The sequence below is a fragment of the Merops nubicus genome, unplaced genomic scaffold, assembly GCF_000691845.1.
Source record: "Merops nubicus isolate BGI_N331 unplaced genomic scaffold, ASM69184v1 scaffold6960, whole genome shotgun sequence".
NCBI lineage: Eukaryota > Metazoa > Chordata > Aves > Coraciiformes > Meropidae > Merops > Merops nubicus.
In genome coordinates, this window is record NW_008580781.1 from 23,219 (window position 1) to 40,839 (window position 17,621).

At 42.1% G+C, this 17,621-nt stretch overlaps 1 protein-coding gene across 1 annotated transcript in view; it reads left to right on the top strand.

The window, feature by feature from the left end:
• Nucleotides 1-7,861, top strand: part of INO80C (INO80 complex subunit C) — a 19,206-nt gene extending 11,345 nt beyond the window's left edge. Inside the window, exons 3-5 of the mRNA XM_008938786.1 lie at nt 1,168-1,279; nt 3,010-3,077; nt 7,730-7,861. Coding sequence (XP_008937034.1) covers nt 1,168-1,279; nt 3,010-3,077; nt 7,730-7,861 — 312 coding nt within the window. The remainder of the gene's footprint in view (nt 1-1,167; nt 1,280-3,009; nt 3,078-7,729) is intronic.
• The last annotated feature ends 9,760 nt before the right edge of the window (nt 7,862-17,621 follow it).

The following is a 17,621-nucleotide window of genomic DNA, read 5'->3' on the forward strand; positions in this document are numbered from 1 at the left end:
TAGGGTAAAATTAATGTAATAAATTTCAGTTACTAATGTAGTAATCCATCCATTTGTCTCTATATTCCAGCAGTCTCTATTTTACAATGATCTCTAGATTTCAGGTGTTACCCTCAGAGCAAACATTTGCATGTACTTTCCACATTGGACATCCATTGTCAAAACCCAGTACATCATCAATTTATCAGCATCTTTTCTGAATATATCGTCCATCTACAGAAAAAAAGCTTTCTCATTGAATCCTTTGTCCTGTCATTCTCAGCAACTTAACAGGTTAGTTTATAAACCAATCACAGCAGAAGTGTGTTTGCAAGACTTTGCTGAGTTTTGATGAGACTGATGTGGCAGGTAGTAATTATGAACAGAAGTAACAACAACTCTCTAATTGTAAGAACATTCTCTTTTCTGAAGTAAAGCTGTAAATCTGTGTCCTGTGATCAGTCAGAAGTAGCACAGTTTTGCAGCTTCCGTCTCTGGAGGGACATAAATAAATTACTCTGTAGCAATCACGCTTGGTAACTGAAACTACCATTATGGTACCTGTGGCAAGCCTTCCAGTAGTGTACCTTTCAAAATACAAAATTGTCTTGGCAGCCAACATTCTGTTTAGTACTCCTTTTCTATTCTTCTGTCTTCTATCCTTTCAGAGAAAAATAACATTTCCAGAAAGTTTCTCATAGTATTCTTTACATTTTGCAAGATCAGTTGTGTTTTCTACAGCCATGGATAATTTGTAAAAGAGCTAGAGCTGCACCTGTAGTATGCCATAAAAAAGAGAGAGGGAATTTAGCCATGTAATCAACGATTTTTGACACAATTTCTTAGTAATAAGTTCTAATACGATGGGAAGCACATAACAGAATCCTGTAATCTCAGACTAAACCTAGCCACACAGATTTTCTATTTCCATGTAAAAAGCAGATTTTCATTTCCTTCCATTAATCATAAACATCGTAGCTGTGACACAGTCCAAAAAGCTTTGCCTTCCTTTTCCTGCAGCCAAGATTAAAGTGTACACTATATTACCCTACTGATGAAATAAGTGAGGATAACAAATGGTTCATGACAAGATGAGGCTTATCAGAAAGTCTATGAAATAGAAGTGTCATGCTCTGAAATAATATTATTTCTTTATTTGTTCTTTAAACACTGTATTTTTAATTCTAGCACTCCGGCATTGGTGGAGCAGCAGCTGGCAAGAAGAACAGAACTTGGAAGAACCTAAAACAGATTCTTGCTTCTGAAAGGGCATTGCCATGGCAACTAAATGATCCTAGCTGTAAGCTGCTTAGACGCTTTGCATGTATTTATAAATAATAAAATCCACACAAATAACTTTCTTTAAAACAAACCTAAATCATTTCATCAGTGCATGCAGTATGCTGCTTGAATAGGGTCCAGTAGTACATTAAGACCAGTCCAGTCACACTTGCCAGCCCTGAAGTAGAAAGCAGGGAAAAGCAAATGATTTGGAGTATTGTGACAAAGGTGAAATACATTCGGGGGGAGAGTTTAATAAATGAAATTTATTTCTCCAAACCAAGTCAGAAACTCCTTATTCCCATGAAGTATTTTGTCAGTGGTGAGGGGCCTCCCCATCTGCATACAGCCCCAGTGTCTTCTGATGGGTAGCGGCTGCTTGATTAGTTGCATTTGAACTGTTTTCAAATAGATTCTGCTAAGCTGTGTACCTGCAGTAGCTTAGACCTCAGCCCAAGATTCAATATCCAGCTCCTTATCCTAGATTCCTGGGAGATTTAAACCCTACATCCCCTATTTAGTTCAGCACAGCTGAAATGACACTATTAGCAGTCCTGATTAGCAGCCATAGCTAGTGTCCATCTGCAGGAGCAGAGTTACAGCAGTGGTCTTAATCTAGATATAATTCAAGTCTGCTCGTAAAGTAAGATATTATTGAACATAGCTGGAGGCATAATGTGATGCTCAGATTTTACTTAAGCAAGTGAAGGCTCTTCAGAATTGAGCATATGCATATACTTTTTGTCAGACTTGGTGCTTTATCCAAAAATAGCTTGCCATTTTTTAAGTGTTTTAGACACAACTGTTAAAGAAAAATGCAGACTACTGTGCGTTTCTGGCTATTGTAACTGACAATCTGCTGATGTTGCAATTTCTGTTACGTTCTGCTTGCAACTGTAAATTTACGGGATTTTTTTTAAGAAGGTGGGAAAAGAAATTCAGTTGCATATTTAAAACCAGCTGTCTGTGGCATTAGTGTCTTTTGAATTATGAGGCGATAAGTTAGAAATTTGATATGGATGGAGCTTTTGAATTGATCTGAGCATCTGAATGAGGTGCAAGGGAAAGGAGGGAGGAAAGAAGTGAGTCAGGTACAAGATATTTTTGTAATCATCCAAAATTGAGGATTTAGCTACTTAAACGTACCAACTGTATCTTAAAAATGGTTATGAATGAGAGTTGCTATCTAAAGGGCACCAAAGAACAGCAATTTCCATCATTTAATTTAAACATTGAGACGATTTTCTAGGTCATTGACTGGGCTTAAAGTGGTATATGCTTAAATATTTAACTGATTTAAAAGATTACTTTGCTTTTCTGGATTATAGTATTTCAGAGCTTCAATCTTGAGCAATGTTTTGTGGTCCTAGCATACAGCATGCATATGATAATGGCTGTTCTTTGCAAATAACTGACTGCAAGGGAATTCGTTAAAACTTGGAAGAAATCAGCACCTTTCAAATAGCTCTTGCATTTTTCCTTTTGGGAAGGGCAGTTCTGCTTACTGAACTTGTATTAGAGGGGTGAGCAGGATCAGGCTGTTGTTTATTGTGCAGAAAGGCTAAATGTTTTCAGAGGTAATGCCACTTCATATTTCTTTGCCTTAGTGTTGCTAGTGAAGGGAGACCTCAGAAAGTAAAGGCACCATTTTAAACAAGTGCTATTACCCATTTCCATTTTGGGTTTACGCTTTAAAATACGTATAACACACTGAATTTATTCTTTTCTTTTTTTTTTCTTTCCCCCTAGATTTTAATATTGATGCTCCTCCTTCCTTTAAGCCTGCCAAGAAATATTCGGACATTTCAGGACTTCCGGTAATTATTTTATTTTCCCTCTTCAAAACTGGAATCTCAGTTTCCACAACAAAATAAATCCAGTGATTTAGGGCCAAACCCCAAATGCTGTCACTACATCACAAAATCCTTAGGTTGTGAGTTGATGTCAGGACAGATTAAACACCTTGTCCTGCCAGGTGGCTGCTATCACACCATGTTCCCAGCTGTAGAATCTGCATTGGTCCCCATCATTTCTGATTCTTTGGCTGTTGCAGTGAAAGCTGGTAGCTCACAGGCTCCATGACTGCTAACTGCCAGGACTGAACTACACAGACTGAAACTTTCCATGCTGAGTGTTTGCCTGGGGCTGATTAATTTAATTATATCTTTTCAAGAAAGTTTTAAAAAGATGTCTTAGCGATTTCCAAGAATGAGATTGGGCAAAATGATAGTGATTGGCCCAGGTTAAAAAAAAAAAAAACAAACTTGCTATCGTTGCTCTCAAACCTTCCCTCAAACCAATCAGCCTGAGACAGACACTTGGCATGGACCTTTGAGAATTTGAAATACCCCAGTGCTTCAGAGCTGGAACTTGGGGGTTTGGCAGATGTATAGCCTGTGTGTCACAGATGGGGTCCTTTACATGGTTTTGTTAAAGAAAAGAGAAGAAGGAAAAAAAAGCAAATCCCACCACAATTGATTTAGATGCAGTTTTCACGTGCTCTAAAAAGTCTCAGTAGTTAAAATTTGGCACCTGAATTGCCCAAAGACTCTGTTGGCACAAAACTGGAGTAAAGTAATGGAATTCCGCCCAACAAAAATTTTGTATCTGCTGCTGACACTGTTCCTATGTGGCATGAATAACATTACTTAAAACAAAATTGGTGTTTGTAGCAGCATATCTTTCACTTCTTACCTTCAGCACCCAGTGAATTATTTTGCAGAAGCCTATGCATTTATTATAACTGAATAGGAATGTTGTGTTTTGGACTATAAAAAGGGTTAAGTAGTGGTTACACTAAATAGCTACAATAATGAAAACTTTATAACATCAGAGAGCCTTATTCAGAATTGCTGGGTCCCTTCCCCTAGCTTCATCTGTTTCTCATCTACAGGGCACGAGCCCACCTCACATGCTTGCTTTCACCTCACAGAGATGCCTATAAATACATACATTTTTGTGTTATAGGTTAACACAGCGCCTTGCACCCTGTACACTGTCCCCACTAGGAAAAATATAGTTGTACGCTTAAGGATTGCCTTAGAGTGGATATACAGTGCAGAGCATCAAAAGAACAGCTATAGTGCCAACTGTAATCCTGCACATCCCAACATTTCACTTCTTGGTTTGGTAGCGTATGTTTCCTTCCTTAGACTTTGCTTCTTTTTCTAAGTTACACATTTCAGTAAGGCACCTAGGAGGTGGAGTGTTTCCAGCCTGTGCCTTTGAGCATGATTTGGAAAAAGAGTGGGTTGCTTGCATTGAGGCTGGTAACCCTTGGTGTTCAAGAGGGAATAAGAAAGCAACATCTCCCTCGCAGGAGAACTAGCAGACAGCAGATGGAAGAGGCTGCTCACAAATCTAGGGAAAATAATTCTCTCCAGCCAGGCAGACTTAGTCTTGTACTGGGAAGAGTATTGCCTTGATATAATAGCAACTTGTTTTCAGACAAGGAGCATGGGTCAGCTGGATAAGGAACTTTGTATATAAAGATGCACTGGATGGGGTAAGGAGGGATAGGAGGACATATGAAATAATAATGAGTAGATTTCACCAGAATAGCAAAAATTCCATACTGGGTCACTTACTGGTGTTTATCTGTTTCCTATCCTTTCCCCTTAGAGTAGCTTTGCAAGTACAAGTAGCATTCACACCAGGTGTTACTAGAGTTGCTGCAACATCTCTGACCTGTGAGGGGCTTGTGTGGGGCAGTGGGCGTAAGGACAGATGTGCCTTTGCTGCCCCATCTCCAGGGAACCAAGCAACGCTTCCTGTCACTGGCCTTTGATGCATTTCAAAACTAGTCTGTCATTGTACCTTTAGCAAGATGGTGATGCAGGTCATAGAAGCGAGCACCATGTCCCTGCCAGCCAAGGGTCAGTTTAGCTGTAGGAAATAAGAGTTTCCCTCTCATTACCTCCGGTTTTCTTTACAAGCTCCTGCTTTCCATCAGTGATGTATGTACCTTAACTACTCTAGCTCAGTGCAGATACTCTCCTTTCCATATATGAAGCCATTCAGTGGTGCCTTTGTTTCCTTTTTCTGTCTTTCCACTTTCTTTTTTTTTTTTTCCTCCTTAGTTTTCCATCTTCTAATTGCATTGTGAATCAAGTTTCTTATTTTACCTGGCCTGCAAGTTTTTTCCAGACTATGATAAAAATATCATGTTTAAAAAAAACCTTTTTTATTAAGATAACTGAGACAGCATGTCCTTTAAATTTCTAAGGTAGAAACGTTTCATAAGAAGCACTAAATATATTTTCAAGATAATATCCTAGTAGAAAGATATGTAGGGTAATATAATATTTTTTTAATCTAGTATAAGAAAAACGTCCCTGTATTTTCTGTGTAAAATCTCAAAGCATTTGTGTAATAACATATTTTCTATAAGAATGCTGGATTGCCTGTGGGAAAGAAAAAAAAAAATACTTAGCATTACCCATTTAGGGAAGAATTAAATGGTCTAGCAGGTACAAAAAAAGAGAGGTGTATTAAAATATTCTCTTTAGGATACCTGCAGTTAAATTAAGTGCCACAATTGAATTCTACTGATCCTCTTCTATTTCTGTGTGTAACACAAATGGAATTAAGTTTACCAATGGTCTAAGGAGAGCAGCCAATTTATATTTGTAAGGCAGCCTAGAATTCAAAAGCTATTAACTGACACTGCAAAATAAAACTAGTATCTCCAAACTTGCAGGTTGGATATTTAGATAATTTAACATGCAAAACAGAGTAATTTATTATAAAGCAGATTATTAAAAAAAAAAAAAAACCACCTTCAAATGTTTATTTCTCTTCCTATTCTGAAAATGGATCAGCCCTGTTACTATGGAAACCCCCTGAGATAACCAGTTTATTGTTTTTGAAGAGCAAGTATCTGTGGCCTTTAACTTAGTTTCTAAACATGACAGAGGTTTTCCTTCACAAAATCACTTTACTTCACTTTTCTAATCTGTTTTAATTATTGCTAAAGTAGAGGTAGAATTTGTTTTCAGACTGAAGTCATGGCATAAATGACTGGTTATCACAAACGTTGCAAACATACATGTGTGTGCAAACAGTACAGCCCAAAACAAAGTATCAGAATGGTGAAGAACTGCCATAATATTTTTAACCTAGATTGGTGCACAGTAGAAACTGCAAATATTGCTTGGCTTGTTTATTACAGAATCATGCACATTTTAAAAGCAGTTCACTTGGTTGGCTTTCTTTACATGAGGCCAGACTTAAAGTAGGAAATAAATTTATAACCTGCTGTAACCACAAAATTACTACCAGGGATAAATTTACTGCTAATGCCTTAACTTTGCCATTTGTTTGAAAATTAATTGATGGCTTGACTGTTCGCTGACTACATTTAATTAACCTCATGACATTTCTTTGTAAAGAAACAAGATATAAATAACACTTAATTACCTGCTAAATCTTATCAGGCCAGACGATCGACTGGTTTGTTACCATGCTCAACAGATCCTTTCCAACATAAATGGTGGAGGGCTCTGCACTTCAGTGGCAGGAGTGGGGGAATGCTGAAACTCTTCCTAGCCTTTTTTTTTCTAATAGCAATGTCTTAAGGGATCTCAACTGCCTGTGCCTTGCAGCCTGCTACCATCTCCTTTATAGGAAGGTACAGAAGTCCCTTTCAGAGCCTTGGCAGGCACTTGGTAATCCAATACTGAACAGGCAGCGATGTCCTGGAGACTGAAAGTGGAGAGGCAATAAATACCCTGAAGCCTGCCTTCCTCTAGCCCAGCCTCCTGTGCTGCCCCTGAGCTCATTGGAGCTCAAGTTTTCTGTAGCAAAAGGGAAGGGGAGAGGATGGAAGGAGGTTGGCACCACTCCTGGGCGCCCAGGGTCCAAATATAGCAGAGGATAGAAGCGTGGTCCAGGGTTAGCTGTCCAGGCTGCTATCCTGAAAGCAGGCATCTGTAGCAAAGCCAAGTTCAAAATTCTTTTCAGTTCAGTCACAGAACCATAAGCTGAGATTCCCTTGCTTTAACAACCACTTTAAAGTAAATTAAAAGCTAAGTTGTATGCAGGAAGAGGAAAATCAGTCTAAAGCTATCAGAGCACCCATAATTCAGCCTGTTTGTGGGTAATTTATTGGCAGCAGCCTGACTCTTTGGAGAGCTGCCTTGAGAGAGACTGCACAAGGTACAGAGTTGCTAGGGTGAGTTTAGAGAGATGAGGAATTTCTTTTGCACTGTGTTTTGTCTGAAACTATTTCAGCCCTCTCTTATGTTTAATGCATTTCTAATTTGATTTTATAGGGGTCTGTTAACTTCTCGTAAATTCTGACACAAGGAAAAAGAAAAAAAAGTACAAATTTCTGGTCACGTGTTAGAACAGCAGTGCTGTAACTGGGAAAAGAAACCCACTGTTTTGTCATCTTGTAATTAGACGCTTTTTTATTATTCTGTTTTGAGATTTTATTTGAATAGTGTCTCTGCCTTTGTGTCTCTTTCAGGCAAATTACACAGATCCCCAGAGCAAGCTAAGATTTAGTACTATAGAAGAATTTGCCTATATTCGGATGCTCCCTTCAGATGTGGTTACCGGATACCTGGCTCTAAGGAAAGCAACAAGCATCGTTTCCTGAAGAGACCAAATGTTGTATATTGCCTGTGAGCAGTGCTGATTTTGAGATTCATAATGGAAACTGACTGTGGGACTGAAGTTCCTTAAAACTGTCCATGGATTTTTACATCTGGAAGTAGTTGATGATACATGGACTTGAAGAACATATGGATTTAATTTTGATAAATGCTGATATTTGTTAGTTTGCCAATTTGTAAGCAGTTTGGTTTGATGAACAGAATAACTTAGACCTTAAGGATACGTATCTGTACCATAACGTCTGAATTATATTAATTTCAGTAGAGACAGGATTTCACCTCCACCCTGTATATTTTTATGTACTGCTCTGGCTCAGAAGAAACAGTCATTTCAATTAAAGAAAAGGTACCAGGATATCCCAGCTCTTAAATCTGCCTTGCCAGATGCTCTTGCTGCTTGGCTATGAAGAAGTCTGTCCCATCTGCAAAGTGAAGCAAAAATACCTACCAAGTGCTGCTGTTGTGATGACTGTTCACAGTACTGAGCACTGTGGAAATGAACAGCCTCACCCAAATATCTGCACTGAAGAACTGTCAGCATAAATAAAGTTGGACTAAAACTTGTTTTCAAAATATCCTAATGAATATGCCTAACAGGGTTGAATCAAATCACCAGGTAACAATCGTGACACTCATTTTTGAAAGCTTCATTTGGCAACCTATTATTCTGCCTTTCCTAGTTAGTACAGTATTAGTACTAATTAGTACTTTTTTGTACAAAAAAAGTACTAATTTCCCAGACTTTCTTAAAGCAATGGTAAACAAAGCAGGAATTCCACTGTCTTGGCATTCTGACACCCAGATGGTCTCCAGCAAGGCAAGAACTCCTATGTCAGGACACTGACCTTTGCACCATGAGGTATCAGAGAAATAACTGATAGCAATTGAACACTCTTACCCCTTAGAGGAAGGAGAGCTTGGGCTCTCGCTGGTGGGGGGGCTGATAAGTGAATGCTGTCATCAGAACGACCATGATTTCCTGAAACTAAGTCCAGAGGCAAGGGGGCAGAGGGTTTTCTGCTCATGCTTTCTTTTTGTCCTCTTTCTTATGACAAGCTGCTGCTCTGTTGTCTTCCCATTTCCGCATCTTTATCACAGCCTTAGATTCTTGTCAAGTTTTAATCTGGACTCAGTTCAGGCTAAGCCATGCCTAGCCTCCAACCACACAGCCTTCACGTTCATACTCCACCAACTGCCTCCCTTATCTCTCTGAACCAGTGAGTGATGGCCAGAAAGCCAATACCACTCGCTGGGGGAATGCTTTCTTCCTGCATGCAAAACTGCCAAGTGGAAGATTTGTTCCATAGCTTGTTAGTCCTGGACTGCCCAGGATGCTGATCACGGGACAGCAGCCTTATCTCACCCGAGCACCATCACAAACATCAGGATCTTGTGCAGGGCACTTCTTTCTAACTGCACAAGCAGCACGTGGTGGTGACTAGTTAGTGTCTAAGCTGCAACTCGAATGTACATTTCTATAGACATGGTAATTACTAGAAGTCAATAAGGCCTTCTACAGACAGCTAAAAGTAGCCTCATGATCACAGGCCCTGGTTCTCATGGGTGACTTCAGTCACCCTGATATTTTCTGAAAAGGCCATACAGCAAGGCACACACAGTCCAGAAGGCTCCTGCAGTGCATTGATGATAGGTGGTAGAGGAGCCAAGGAGGAGACGTGTGCTGCTGGACCTCGTACTACTGAAAAAAGAAGGTCTGGGATATGACAGTTGGGGGCAGCTTTGGCTGCAGTGACCATGAGATGGTAGAGTTCAAGATCATGCAAGAAAGAAGCAGAGAAGTAAGTAGGATTGCAACCCTGGACTCAGGAGAGCTAGCTTTTGCCACTTCAAACACCTAATGGGAGCAATTCCATCGGTTAGAACTCTAGAAGGTAGGGGGACCCAAGAGAGATAGTTAATATTCAAGTGCCACTTCCTCCACGTTCAGGATCGGTGTATCCCTATGAGTGAGAAATTAAACAAAGGAGGCAGGAGATGTGCATGGACTGAGCAAGGAGCTTCTGGAAAAACTCAGTGGAAGGAGGAAGTCTACAGTGTGTGGACAAAGGAACTGGCACTTGGGAGGAATACAGGAACATTCCCAAAATATGCAGGGATGCAAGAAGGAAGGCTAAGGATCTCTTGGAATTAAGTCTGGCAAGAGATGTCAAAGACAACAAGAAGGGCTTCTTTAACTACATCACAGCAAAAAGAAGACTAGGGAAAATCTGGGCCTGCTGCTGGATGAGATGAGTGCCCTGGTGATGGAGGATACAGAGAAGGCAGAGTTACTAAACACCACTTTTGTTTCAGTGTCTACTGATAAGGCAAGCCTCCAGGAATCGCAGTCCCTGGAAGTAAAAGAGAAAGTCTGGAGGAAGAATATCCCTTAGTTGAGGAGTGTTGGGTTAGGGATCATTTGGTCAAGCTGGACACCCACAAATCCACAGGCCCTGATGGGATCCACCCAAAAGTGCTGCGGGAGCTGGCTGATGTTATTGCTAAGCCACTCTCCACCATTTTTGAAAGGTCAAGGAGAAGTGCCTGAGGATGGGAGGAAAGCCAGTGTCACTCCAGTCTTCAAAAAGGGCAAGGAGGAGGATCCAGGAAATGACAAGCCAGTCAGCCTCACCTGTATCTCTGGAAACAGATCATTCTGGAGGTCATCTCTAAACATGTGGAGGAAAAGAAAGTTACCATGAATAGTCAGTATGGATTCACCAAGGGGAAGTCATACCTGACCAATCTGATAGCCTTCTGGGATGGTGTGACTAGCTGGGTAGATGAGGGGAAAGCAATGGATGTTGTCAAAAGCCTTGCTGAAGTCAAGGTAGACACTATTTGCCATAACACCCTCACAGGTAAGCTCAGGAACTGTGGGTTAGATGAGTGGACAGTGAGGTGGATTAAGAACTGCCTGAACAATAGAGCTCAGGGGATTGTGATCAGTGGCACAGAGTCCAGTAGAAGGCCTGTAGGTAGTGGTGTTCCCCAAGGGTCAGTACTGCATCCAGTCTTGTTCAACATCTTCATCAGTGACCTGTAAGAAGGGACAGAGTGTACCCTCAGCAAGTTCGCTGACGATACAGAACTGGGAGGGGTGGCTGACACACCAGAAGGCTGTGATGCCATTCAGCCAGACCTAAACAGGATGAAGAGTTGGGTGGAGAGGAACCTAATAAAGTTCAACAATGCCCACCGTAGAGTCCTGCACCTGGGGAGGAAGAACCCCATGCACCAGTACAGGTTTGGGGTTGACCTACTGGAAAGCAGCTCCAAGGAAAAAAAAAACAGGAGTCCCAGGGGAGAACAATTTTTCCATGAGCCAGCAGCGTGCTCCTGTGGCCAATAAGGCCAATGGTATCCTTGGGTGCACTAAGAAGAGTGTGACCAGCAGTTGGAGGGAGGTTTTCATCCCCCTCTATTCTGCCCGGATGAGGCCATACCTGGAGTATCCAGTTCTGGGCTCCCCAGTTCAAGAGAGACTGCTGGAGAGAGTCCAACAAGGGGCTATGAAGGTGATTAAGGGACTGGAACATGTCTCTGACAAGGAAAGGCTGAGAGACCTGGGTTTGTTTAGCCTGGAGAAGAGAAGGCTGAGAGAGGACCTTACCAATGGTTATCAATATTTGAAGGGCAGGTGTCAAGAGGTTGGGGCCAGACTCTTTTCAGTGGTGCCCAGTGACAGGACAAGGGGCAACAGGCACAAACTAGAACAGAGAAGGTTCTGCCTAAACATAAGGAGAAATTTCTTTCCTGTGAGGGTGATGGAGCCCTGGAACAGGCTGCTCAGAGAGGTTGTGGAGCCTCCTTCTCTGGAGACTGTCCTGGATGTGTTCCTGTGCAACCTGCACTAGGCAAACCTGCTTTAGCAGGAAGATTGGACAAGATGATCTCTAGAAGTCCCTTCCAACCCCTGCCATCCTGTCATTCTGTGAACAATATGCGTAGTGTTATTAATGCTGGTTTAATTTGAGCTCCAAAAGATGAAAAACAATAATGGGACACATTGTTCAATGAAATTCTGTGGGACCCATTCCTCAGTTTTTGTGATCAAATATTTACAAAAACAATTTTTAAAGTCTTTGACATGCCTACGATAGATCCTGCAAAGCCCTGGATACCAGTTAAATGCTACAACTATCACAGAACAAAAAAAGAGTAAGACAGGATATCTTTCTTCATACCAGTAAGCATCCAAGCCACATTCTCTTTGTACACAATTCTAGAGTGGTTATCTTTAACTTACTCTACATACTGAAGATGTGTTTATAAGGGAAGTTTAATGCTGTTATGAAAAGAAAACACATAGAACTGATGTAAGATAATTTATGTCTTAAATAAGCAGAAAGCAGCTCAGAAAATCATATTTCACCAGCTTGTTCTCTCCCACAAATATTTTTAACATTCTTCAGGAATGACTGCTTAGGGACCCAGGTTCCCTCGCCATGAGAAGTGTTCGTGCACTCTTGTGCTGCATGTTAAGATGTTGCTTCTCAGCTAATTCCTCCTGTGAAGTGTTGCTACATTCCACTGTCAAAACCTAAGTGTCTTACTGAATGAAATCTGGATCAGAAAAGTAATACAGCTTAGATTTGGCAACAACATTAGTGACTCTTACCTTAGTGCTCTCTATCCACAAAAAGGCTGCTACATTCCCTTTTCTTTCCTTCCATGTTTCTTCCTTTGTTAGCTACCGTCCCTTTTTCTCAGCCGATGGTCCCTCACTTTTACTCGTTAGGCTGTGCAGCAGTCCAGCCACGAGTGATGAGTCAGCCTCCGGCACTGTGCAGCGTTACATTGACCAACAACAGTTTACCACGTGGAACAATCAAAACAAATCTGTTCTAGCAGGAAGCTGAGGGCAGAAAAGATCTAACAGTCACATGTATGACATCGTTCAGTCTGATGAGGTTCTCTTTGGAAACAGCATGTGGACCTGCTGCTCTCATCAGTGCCTTCTATGAGAGAACTGAGCAATACCTCCCTCGCTATATATGAGGGAAAACACGGATAAGTGAAGAACTCCTCTGTGCCATGGAGTAGCTTTTGAACTATGTTGTACTGACAGCTTTAGAAGTGAAAATTGAGAAGTACGTTTATATTTAAAAGCACTTATGGGATGTTATATGCGTAACCATAAAAAAGTAGAATTTAAATTGAAAAGAGGACAAAAGAAAGTAATTTGAAAAGAGAAGCAGCAAGGAATACCATTTCAGACTTGGGGAGAATGTATTTTGACTAATAGTACTGTCACAGCTGTAAAGCAGAAAGCCAGCAGTCAGGGTGAGGACTCACTTGTTCAAGCACAACCATTACTATCTGCGAAGTAGCACCTGAATGCATTGCTGAATACAGACCACGGATGGCTTCAGCTTCACGTGCATTTGCATTAATATGTTCCTCCTCTGTTACTCCTGTAACAGCTTACTGCATACCAATTGCTAAGCTCCCCCAGAAGTCCCACTGACATTAATGGGAATTGAGATTGTCCAGCAACTCGCCAGGTACAGTCCAACTGGCAAAGCTCAGTCTCTTTGGCAGGTGGAAAGCATTTTTCCCTTGCTCATCTGCCCTATTCCTCAGAAAGAATGAAGCTGGTCACCAGAGGCCAAGCTCCCGTTTTCCCATGCAGCTCCTGCCCCCCACACTGCTGGTCTAGCAAGCACTGGAGGTGAGGGGTTGCCTCCAGCTTACTGTGGGCTTTTCTGGTTTTTTTTGTTAAGAATGCAGTAACTTTTATTTATTTTTATTTACCCTTTGCTTTGGGTGGATCTTCTTGCTCTCAAAGGCCAGGACAAAGCAGGCAACTACCTCTGCAGTTGTCGCCAGGACAGCAGAACTGCTGTAGCTGAACTGCCTGGTGTGGCCCAAGCCATGGTGCTGCACGGACACCGTCACACCTTGGGGCCAGCTGCTCCTGAGAGAAGGGCTGTGCTGGGGTTGATGAGTGAAGCTCTCAGCAGCTGCTACCTCCACCTGCCCATCCTCTCTAGTGGGTGGGAGGGCAGGATGCTGGAGCTCCAGGGCTTTTGCCTCGATTGCTCACTACTGATTCATACAGCAGGTCTGTACGTAGCCATGGAAGCTTCCTGCCCCAGCCCTTCCCTCTGCCACCATCTGTACTAGGAATGACCTCAGCCCTGTGTCCTGGAAAGCAGCAAAATTCAATTCAGAGAGGCCTTGGGCCAGCTCGTTTCAGAGCCCCCGCATTTCACTGTCCTGTATTTCCCAGCCTTCTCCCATCACAATGTTCTGCATCCCTATGGGGCTGCTACAGACGGGCTGTCATGGAGGACAGGAGTAGCAGGCACCTGCAGGGGGATGTGCCTTGATCTCCTTCAACAGAGGCCTGTACGTGTCAGACCCCACCACAGCACAAGGAAATGAAGGTAAGCGAAAGGAAGGACTTTTTACTGGTGAAGAATATAAAAGCAAAAATTAACTAGTATAAGATTAGAAAGGTTTTGTAGGCCCACTCTGTTACGAAAAAAGCTCAAACTCCCTCTGCAATTACAATCTTTTTCCTAAAGGGCTAAGTACTCTCTGATAAATTAATACGACAGTAATTTATTACTAGAAAATTTACTATGGGTTTTAAGGCTTCTTACAATCTTGAACAATATACGTGGTTTACGTACTCGAGACAAAATAGTACATAGCTTTTACCACTTTAGGGACAAAGAGTTTCACAGACTTGATGTCAGGTTCCAGGAGAAACCCCCTGACTTAGAGATCTTTTAAACAAGAAGAATCAAGCAGCACCTGTACTGTTACTGAACACTTCAGTAACACTAAGATGATGATACTAATACTAGAATTCACAGAAACGCCTTTGTATTTTTCTCATTTTAGTAAGTATGTGTTACCCAATGAAAAAACACTTTTCCTGCTGGAGAGCAGGTGAAATAATACATCTTCAGGTAAGAAAAACATTTTGCTCAAGTCCATTTGGTACCTGTAAGCATTCCTTGACTTGGTTTTGTATTATCTGGGAAGCCTAACAAATCCAGTCTTTCCAGATGATTACACTGCTGTAAATCACAACCTTCAGAGAGCAATAACAGTAATCTCTTGGGAGAGATAACAACAACAACAACTAACAAACACTGTTTAAACTACCACTAAGTAGTGCTTGTGTAATTGCACATGGTTTCTGACCTATGAGATCACATGTGTTAAGTATAGAACATCACTTCCTCTGACACTGTAGCCTCAAATCAATAATCTCTACATAAAAATCATAGTACTAGTGGACTAGACAATAGGTTCTTTTGAGGGATGGCTGTGGTTACTGTTTGACTCTGCTATAGTACCCCAGAAAACTGCATCTAGTTCATGGACTCGCTGAAGTCTTCTCCAATGTCCCAAATCTGGGATGCAAAAATTACTCCCCTCTCAAGTGAAGAAATTTTTTACAAGTCACTAACCACGCACAGCACACGTGAACAGTGTCCCCTTTCTCTGTGAGTCTTGAATCCAAAGCATCGTTTCTGTTAAAGTAGAATAGCTGCCCCTTGTGTGGGTACTTCTGCTTCAGCACAGGTCACACACAAGTCCATTCTCAGCATCAGCTTTTGCAGTTTCTGAAGACAACTGCCTACCCGTGCGCAGGAAGAAAAGTGTTTCCTGCCTCATCTTATCACAATAAATTGCTGTCTGTGCACATTCAGTACCTCCCTATAGACCTGATAAATCTACAGCAATAAACCCTTCTGAGCAGAGGTGCAGGACTGGTCTGCTTGGTCAATACTTGGTGGGTGTTGAGTGCTGGGTAAGCTCGGGTAATAGGGAATGTTTGCATTTTGGCTGTGATCCCATTTATGTCCTGAGGGACAGCAGATTTACAGGACAGTTTTTCTTGATTCTCCCAGAAGGAGGAGATTGTCTCTAAAAGGACACTGTAAACACACACACCTTGCCTACATACGGTGTGTCAGGTCATTAGTTTCATGACTAATGCATCAAGACAACCTAGAGGGGACAGAATTAAGCATCTCTTCACGTAATTGTCTGTTGGCCCAAATCCTCTCTCATCTTCCACCTTAGGTAAGTTGGATGCTGGTAACCCCTGCGGGTTTAGAGAAGGGTGTGAAGGAGTGATCCCACCCATAGAGAGGAGTGCTCCTGTGGTCTGAACTCCACCCAAACAATTAGAGTGGTTAATTGTGTGAAACCTTCGGGCCATGGCTGCTCACCCAGACAGTGGGGGGGGTGGCTGTGTAACATGCACCTCACCTATCCTGTGCAGATAGAGCTGCATCCTTCACCAGGCGGCTAGGCAAACACCGTGGGGATGAATACGTGCGGGCAGCCTCACGGTGGGAGCTGCCTTTGAGCTCAGGACCAAAATACAAACACTGGCTTTCAAACAACTGGAAAAAGCCAGCAGCCTCCAAGAGTGTGTCTGAGTAACAGCTTGCATGGGGCACAACAGAGGCAGTGTGGGGTCTGATAATAACCTTAATGTAAGAAGATACCTCAGGGATTTCAATAAGAGCTGGACTGACTAAGGTGAGAGGACTGAAGTGTGACTGAACTGCCCTGATAATATAAGGCTACGCTGAAGAGGAATAATTTATAAGACACCCTGTGGGTGACTCTTAATCCTCTGAAATAACACATATGGCATTATGATGGTTTTATATTTGGAATGAAGAACATAAATAGAGTATAATGCACCACTTCAAATTGTGCCTTTCTGGAAGGTATGTCATAGCTGATGATGTGGAGTCAATGGCTGACATCAGTCTCGTGCGCACAAGTGACAGGTGCTAACAGGCACAAGCTGTGTTCTCCTCACATTAAATGGGCTTTTGTTACTGAAGCTGAAGGCAAAGCACAATAAACCAAATATTTTTTGCTTCTAATAACCAGGAATTTATCGTGCTTCTTGTACCAATCTGTAGAAAATCAGGGAGCTAAGAAATAAGTACCAGCAACTCCTTGTCAGCGTTACATGAGCCCTTCCCATGCACTTTGTAAATTGAGAATTATTACCCCCATTTTAGTGAAGTACTAGATGTTCCACATCACTGCCCTGGTTTGGCCCTGTGCTTCCTGAACCCTTGGGAAACGACGTGTCAAACCCAACTGTGAAACCCTCCCTGCAAATGGTTTATTTGAGCAGCTGTCACCACATTCTTATAATTTACCTAATAATGAATCGGAAGCCAAATTATCCATGGACCTGGAGATGTCATTCCGTATGATCACACTGAGAGAGAGTCCAAAAGTCATTCTTCCTGTACATTTCCTGTGTACCATGCCACTGGGACACACAGACCTCTCTAGAGCCTTTCAGCAGTGACTCTCACCCCAAAGTCTCTTTATATCTTCCATAAAAAATATGTGTAAGCCACATGGATGACGTTTGGAACAAGCAGCAGAATCCTGCTCTTCGACCTTTTCACACACACGCTCTGCTCACTGCACTTAACAGACTCTCGACGAACCCCTCCAGCTCTACGCGTCATGGGACTGCGCCCACTGCAAAACACCCAGCTCTGGTAGTTCAGATGTGCTCCAGAGAATGGGACAGGTGCTCTAAATCTGTTAGGTGAAAGAGGAGACGGAGCCCATACCAAAGTGCCAGCAGGAAGCATCCTCACCCTGGATAAGGAGAGCAGGAGCTGCAGCAGCATCCTTGTACTGCTGTATTGCAAAGGAAAAGAGCCTACAACAGCCTTTTTGTAGAGTGTGATCTGGAAGAACCCTGCACCTGCTGCTGCAGGACAGAATGTG